The sequence below is a fragment of the Macaca mulatta genome, chromosome 16 (genome assembly GCF_049350105.2).
Source record: "Macaca mulatta isolate MMU2019108-1 chromosome 16, T2T-MMU8v2.0, whole genome shotgun sequence".
Classification (NCBI taxonomy): domain Eukaryota; kingdom Metazoa; phylum Chordata; class Mammalia; order Primates; family Cercopithecidae; genus Macaca; species Macaca mulatta.
The window spans coordinates 59,279,969-59,287,670 of NC_133421.1; the positions used below are offsets into that span (position 1 = coordinate 59,279,969).

Below are 7,702 nucleotides of genomic sequence, written 5' to 3' on the forward strand. Positions count from 1 at the left end.
TCCCGGGTTCAAGCAATTCTCCTGCCTCAGCCTCCAGAGTAGTTGGGATTACAGGCACCAGCCACAACACCTGGCTAATTTTTTATTTTTAGTAGAGACAGGGTTTCACCATGTTGGCCAGGCTGGTCTCCAACTCCTGACCTCAAGTGATCCGCCCACCTCGGCCTCCCAAAGTGCTGGGATTACAGACGTAAGCCACCGTGCCTGGCTATATACTGTATTCCTACAATAAAGTAAGCTAGAGATGTGCATTGTAGAATGTTTAGGGAAAAAAATAACTATAAGTAAGCTAGAGAAAAAAATCTGAAAACACATTTACAGTGCTACATTTATCAATACCCTAAGTTTAGGTCATCTGTATACAAAAGATGAATTGCCTAAAATGCCAGCAACCCCAGGTGCAGATCTCAGTCTACGTACATATAAAACAATTTAACTTCTTGTATTGTCATGACTTTTCTGCTTCTTGGGAGCACTTCCAATACGAGCTGCACTCGTATGGGTCTCAGGGCATTATTCAAAGTTTATGGTATGGTACATAGGCCAGGTGCTGTGGCTCACACCTCTAATCCCAGCATGTGGGTGGATCACTTAAGGCCTGGAGTTCGAGCCCAGCCTGGCCAACGTGACAAAACCCCATCTCTACTAAAAATACAAAACTTAGCCAGACATGGTGGTACATGCCTGTAATCTCAGCTACTTGGGAGGCTGAGGCATGAGAACTGCTTGAACCTGGGAAGCAAAGGTTGCAGTGAGCCGAGATGGCACCACTGCACCCCAGCCTGGGTGACAAAAGCAAGACTGTCTCAAAAACAACAACAAAACACAAAACAGCAAAAGTTTATATGGTATTGCAATAAACATAATGAAAATACACAAGAACCAAGGGATCATTTTTTACTGTGATAGGCAATTTACTATAGACACCAACTGCTCATGCAGAGATTGAGTCACAGGTCATAGGGCATTTTAAGTGGATCCTGGCAACACTTGAGCTCACTGTAATAGCAACAGGTGGCTACGAAATTATTACAGTATTACAGTATGTACTATAGTTAATTTTGTGCAGTTATTACTTAATCTTTACTTTCTCTCGACGGCTAGTGGCACCATGTAGTGTGTGCATAAGTTTTCATAAAGTTTAACTTTTTATGATTAGTATGTATTTTCTGGTAGGAAAATGATAAACTAGTATATACATCTATTTTATGTATTTGTGATGCACTTTTCTTGTATTTAAAAAATATTTCTAGGCTATGTGATTTGTCTTCAAGTTTTTTCAAATTGTTGCAAATCTCCAAAAAATTTTCCAATATATTTATTGAAAAAAATCCACGTATAAAGCAAACACACTCAACTCAAACCCGTGTTGTTCAAGGGTCAATTTTACTTTGCCCAATGGTGGCATTTATCATATTCTGTTATGGAAATGCATTTACATTCAACTGGAATAATCCCTACTGGGAAAAAAAAAAAAGTGCATTTACTCCTTCCTGTCACCAATACCTGATGGCTCTTTAGGACCAAGTGCTATACCTGTACTATCCTGCTGTTATCTACCTAAGGGCAAAACATTTTTCTTTTTTAAACGGAGTCTCACTCCTGTCGCACAGGCTGGAGTGCAGTGGCACAATCTCGGCTCACTGCAACCTCCACCTCCCAGGTTCAAGCTATTCTCCTTCCTCGGCCTCCCAAGTAGCTGGGATTACAGGCATGCGCCACCATGCCTGGCTAATTTTTGTATTTTTAGTAGAGACGGGTTTTCACCATGTTGGCCAGGCTGGTCTCTTTTCCCTGACCTCAGGTGATGCACCCGCCTCAGCCTCGCAAAGTGCTAGGATTACAGACGTGAGCCACTGCGCCCGGCAGAGCAATACTTTTTCGTTGGATAAATGAATACAACAATGTTCCTAACCTACTAGGAAGAAATGAAGAGAAGGACTGGGCACGGTGGCTCACACCTGTAATCCCAGCACTTTGGGAGGCCTAGGGAGGATCACTTGTTGTCAGGAATTCAAGACCAGCCCGGTAAACATGGTGAAACCCCATCTCTACCACAATACAAAAATTAGCCAGGCACGGTGGCATGCACCTGTAAATCCACCTACTCTGGAGGCTGAGGCAGGAGAATCGCTTGAACCCGGGAGCTGAGATCACACCACTGCACTCCAGCCTGGGCAACAGAGCAAGACTCCATCCCGGGGGCGGGGGGGGCGGGGAAGAAGAGAAAATATTTCATAAAATGAAGAACTGTATTAGGAAAAAGTCAATGTTACAAACTTAAGCTACCTTCTCCTTTCATGAGGAAATCAAGTCTAATAACATATATAATGACAGACACACAAACACATTTTCCTAAAGCAACCAAAGATTTAGTAAATACCTTACTATTATTTTCAGTGTGATTATGGTATTGTGGTTATTTTATTCTATTTCTTTTTTGAGACAGAGTGTCACTCTGTTGCCCAGGCTGGACTGTGGTGGCACCATCTCAGCTCACTGCAACCTCTGCCTCCTGGGTTGAAAGGATCCTCCCCCTTCAACCTCCGGAGTAGCTGGGATTACAGGCATGCACCACTTCGCCTAGCTAATTTTTTTTTTATTTTTTAGTAGAGACGGGGTTTCACCATGTTGGCCAGGCTAGTCTCGAACTCCTGGACTCAAGCAATCCGCCTGCGTTGGCCTCCCAATGTTGAGATTACAGGTGTGAGCCACCATGCCTGGTCGGCTATGTTTTTTTAAAAGCCCTTATATTTTACAGATAAACAATGATGGATTTAAGGCTGAAATACAGAATTGCTTCAAAATAATGGAAGGGCTACAGAGGAAATAATATTGACCACGTGCTAATATTACTGAATTGGGTATGGGTACATGGGGAGTTCATTATATTATACTATTCACTCTAATTCTGTATGTTTTGGGAAGAAAAGCAAACAGTAATTACATAAACATATAACACATGGACTGCTGGCAATTCTGAGAAGCCAACACTTACTATGTTACTATGGAGTAAGGTAGGAAATGAGGAAATGCCAGACGGGCACGGTGGCTCATGCCTGTAACCTCAGCAACTTTGGGAGACTGAGGTAGGCAGATCACTTGAGGTCAAGAGTTTTGAGACCAGTCTGGCCAACATGGTGAAACCCTGTCTACTAAAAATACAAAAATTAGCCATGTGTGGTGGCGCACACCTGCAATCCCAGTTACTCGGCATGCTGAGGCCAGGAGATGGAGGTTGTAGTGAGCCAAGATCATGCCACTACACTTCAGCCTGGGTGACAGAGACAGACTCTGTCTCAAAAAAAAAAAAAGGGGGGGGATGGGGTGGGGTAGAAAATGCTTACTTTTCTATCTTACTCCATTGTAACATAGTAAAGTTACTATGAACATTTTGGTGACTCTGAATGAAAACTAGTAAAATACATATTAATAGATGCCATCGTGCATTACAATTACTATTTTTTTGCTTTCGATTTTCACTCCCAAATTCTGAACATTTTTAAAGCAAAAAGAAAAAGTTTACAAGTAAAAAATGTGGACAGAAGCCTTAACTGTTTTCCCTTTTCTAAACAATTTTTCAGTGTCAATGACAGTATCTGCTAACATTCCAAAGATTTCAGAAAAGAACATTTAGTTCAATTTCCTTCATAAATTATTAAACCTTCATGTTAAACCTTCATGGAAGGGAGGGTAGGCTTGAGTTTGATAAATGGAAGAAAACTCATTTCAGATATTAGAATCAGTGTTAACAAAATTAAGTAATTTCATTTTCAGGTCGAGATCTAGAATATAAAAACCTCAATTTGAACTACAAAATTTCTGTCTTGCTACATAAAAAAATAACAAAACTCCCGATCAGACTTTACAATTTACTTACAATCTTCTGATAATATGGCTACTAGTGCCTTCTCTGGCAAACACTGAAATTAAACCCTCACTGAAAGGTACTCCCCCTAGGCAGTCAGTTACAATCACATGCTTCCCTCATCTCTGTAGTTGTTTAGGATTAACCAAGCAACTGCTTAGTGCAAAACACCAAAACAATAATCTCAAACAATTGCAAAATACAAACAAACAGGGTGGGAGGGTGTACCAATGAATCCATGAAACAGTATCAAACTCGATTTGACTTTAGCTGAAAAGTTTCTCAGATTCAGAGGTAGCAATCTACAAAGTTGAAAATGCCTGTAAAAGCACTAGCCCTAGTAAAACACCTTGGTGAAGGTTACATACACACCATTACAAATAAGTGGTCGATGATTTTGCATCACAGATGCATTCTTCACTTGAAACTGAGCTTCGCAAGTGCTGCTTGTTCACATATCACTCATCATGAAAAGGAGAAAAAAGTACAGTAGTAGAATCTACTACCAAATTAATACCAATTACGATTTAATTGTGCAGATACGCACAATTAAAAGCCCAGGACTAATCAGGATGGGTCAGGAAACAGTAGGTCACAAACTTTAGAATGCCTAAGAGGACCCATTTTTAAAAATGCAGACACTGGGACCCTTCCCCAAGACTGTTGAATCAGACTCCCTGGGAAGGGGAGTTCAAGGCGTTGAAGTACAGAAATCTGCATTTAAAACAAATTCCACAGGTCAAATACAGCTATCTAGGGACTACTTTTAACACTAAGCTAAAGTCACCATTTTGACTGTTAAATACCTACAGATGCCTCGGCAACTGTCGTTTTAATAAATGGTTGCTTCCTTTCCTTATTTTGGTATTCATCTCTATTCCAAAGAAAAAACAAGGACCTAATACAGCTGAAATGGCTTCTTCCATTTAATGCAAGTATGGCCAAGAAAAATTTCCAGATGTAATAGGAATGCAAAAATATGTTAAAATATCAGACTATAGTGATGGTGAATCCTTTTCAGCACATAATGGGTTTGACCATCCCTGCAGGTTTAGCACTAACAGCCAACAGTACAAGAATACGCAGATGACCCGGAAACGATATCAAGAGCTTCCCCAGCTTTATTACACAATAATTCCACTTATTTAGATGAGACCATGTGCTTTGTTTTTGGTCAACACTACCAACATTTTCCCTGCAGATATGAATCTGAAATGTCAGTAACCTTCAATCTAGAATGAAGTGCAATTTGTCATTAAGGCATTAAATAATTTAGTAACAAACACTGAAAGTTAAAATTAGTGAAAAGTACTAAAACTGAAAGCAAAGCAGATTATGGCTGAGATGACATAAAACCTAAATTGCTATTCTGAGGGCCTCATCATTGCAGAGTCATAAACCCATCGCATACAATGTAATCTGGCAACAAATTACCCCGGGAAAGAAAACAGTTTCTCTAAAACGTGTTCAAAGCCAAGGGCGCAGAGATACAAGCCTGCTCCAACTGATAAGCAGTGCAATGGAAAACATTTTTCTCTTGAATTCAAAATGCACAAATATCCTATTGCATATCAGCTGAATCGCCATAATGTTTTGGTTTGCTTTTTACCTTCCTTAGGATTTTGAGCGTTATTCCTAACACCTTTGCAAAGTTTAGACTGAAAGGTTAGAGTTAGGTAGTTAAAAAAAAAAAATTTAAGTTACTTCGCTGTAACAAAGATATCTACAAAAGATGGTCAAGATAAGCAGTTCCTTAGTCTCCTACTGTGACAAATGGGGGGAGTGCTGTGGGGAGCCTACATGTTGAAAATAAAAACAAAAAACCTACCTCTTAAAAACAATAAATTCTACTCTAAGAATGTTTCATACTACTTTGGAATCAGGTAGCACCCCAACACAACTTGAGCCAAACTTACTCTTTCTTAAGGTACTAAAAGAAGTCATCTAGCACCAACTTGCTTTCCTACACTGCAAAAAAGAAATTTTACCTTCACTAAAGCCTACGTTTAAAAAGAGTTAAGAAAATAGTTTTCTAAAGAAGCATGCATTACCTGAACGATTCCGTCATACTTTGATTAGCAATTGTTTTAAAATTAGCATGTTAGATTACAATCGCAAAGTAAAATTAAATTCTGTATCTATTCTCCAGATAAGACCTAAAGTAAACATTACACTGCATGTTCAAAACTAGATCAAAATACTTAAAATGTTACAGTATGTGCAGAGAAACAGTTTCATAGGATTGTGGAAAGCTAACTACAAAGATTAGTTTCCTCAGTTGCCAAGACTTTGGGTGAGCCTTTTTAAGTCTCACCAGTGAAACTGGGGTTATAATATTTACCTTTACTCACAGGGCTAAGGGCATCAAATGAGTTTGATGTTTTAGAAAAAACCTTGACAGCTTATTAGAATACTGTTAACGAACAATATTTGTAAATCATCACGGTAACCCCTAACAAGTAAACTACTTATTTTACATTTCTATCTCCCCGTATAAGCATCTTGCTGTAATTACTGAAATAAAATACCGCCACGATTTTTACCATGAATCCTAGTCAGAAATTTCAGTCTAAATACGACGTTCAACCCAAACTACAGAAGAATGTGCCCTTCTCCCTATTTCACAATGAGGTGAAACCTCGGAGCCGCTAGATTTAATAAGATGCTGCTATACTTCTTTCCCGCGTTTCCCCGCCTCATCAAGGTGCTTTTCAATTCTGCCAAGGGTTCTCCTGGACCCCCTTGATACTAGAACAACAAAACCAAATCACCCCCATCCCCGGGTCCGGACACCATCCTCCCTCCTGGGCCATCCTCCCTCCTGGCTCCCTGGGCACCGGATCAGACGCTCGACCCCGGTGCGGCCCTGGCCCCACATTGCGCCGCGGCCCGGCGGGCCACAGCCCGCGCCCGCTCCCCTCCCCCACGGAGCCCGGCCTCAGGCCCAAGGCCCGCGGGACTTACGCTCTCGTGGTCCCACCGCACGTTGCTGCGCTTCTCGTCCGGGGCTAGGTTTCGGTCCCGGCCCATTAACTCATCCAACAACTGCGCGGCCGAAATCATGGTGCTTCCTTCGGGCGGCTGTTCCCACCAGCCCAGGCACCCGCCAACGAAAACACGGGCGACACCGTCGCCAATCTCCTCGGCCCGCTCTCAGGCCGAAAACCCTCCTATACACAGGAGCCGACAAGACAAAATGGCCGCCGCGCGGACGCCTTCCCAGCATGCCGTGCGCCTGCGGGACACGCCCAGGCCCGGGCGGAGAGGGCGGGCTCGGCTTCCGCCGTCTGGGGGCGGGGCCCGCGGTGGCCGGGTCCGGACTCCGCCCCTGCCTAGAGGCCGTGGGGCCAGGTAATGCCTGCCCGCGCACTTCCCCCAGTTCCCAGTTTTCCCGAGCTTCTTCACAGTGAGAAATTGGAATCTGGGTCTTGAAGCCTGGACACCGCTTCAAAATGGAGAAGACAGTGTCTCCTTTAGTCCACGTGGTGCACATGGTGCCTCATGCAGCGGGGGAAACTGAAGATTCCGGCTTCCGACTCCGTTTTGCTAGTCGCTGCGCTCGCGCCTCTTGCACCTGGCTTTGTCCTCCCACCCTGAGTCTCCTGATTAACAGGATGGGAAATCGAGGCGAGAAGAGACAAGGCAGCTTCTAAAATATGGGGATTCAGTCCTACATCAGATTCCTCCCAGTGAGGAATTTTTTAAAAAGATATTGATCCAGGCCGGGCGCGGTGGCTTACGCCTGTAATCCCAGCACTTTGGGAGGCTGAGGCGGGCGGATCACGAGGTCAGGAGATCGAGACCATCCTGGCTAACACGGTGAAACCCCGTCTC

General features: G+C 42.9%; 1 protein-coding gene and 1 long non-coding RNA gene across 20 annotated transcripts in view; one reads left to right on the forward strand and one right to left on the reverse strand.

Moving 5' to 3' along the window:
• Window positions 1–7,098, reverse strand: part of LUC7L3 (LUC7 like 3 pre-mRNA splicing factor) — a 31,654-nt gene extending 24,556 nt beyond the window's left edge. For 18 of the 19 annotated variants that reach the window (XM_077968769.1, XM_077968766.1, XM_077968767.1 and 15 more), the window contains exon 1: window positions 6,833–7,061. In XM_077968769.1, coding sequence (XP_077824895.1) covers window positions 6,833–6,931 — 99 coding nt within the window. In that variant the 5' untranslated portion in view covers window positions 6,932–7,061. 19 annotated transcript variants of the gene reach the window in all.
• On the forward strand, window positions 2,592–7,065 carry LOC144335589 (uncharacterized). The gene is made up of 2 exons (XR_013406514.1): window positions 2,592–2,704; window positions 3,207–7,065. It is a non-coding gene; the product is annotated as an uncharacterized LOC144335589 (long non-coding RNA).
• Window positions 7,099–7,702: the final 604 nt, after the last annotated feature.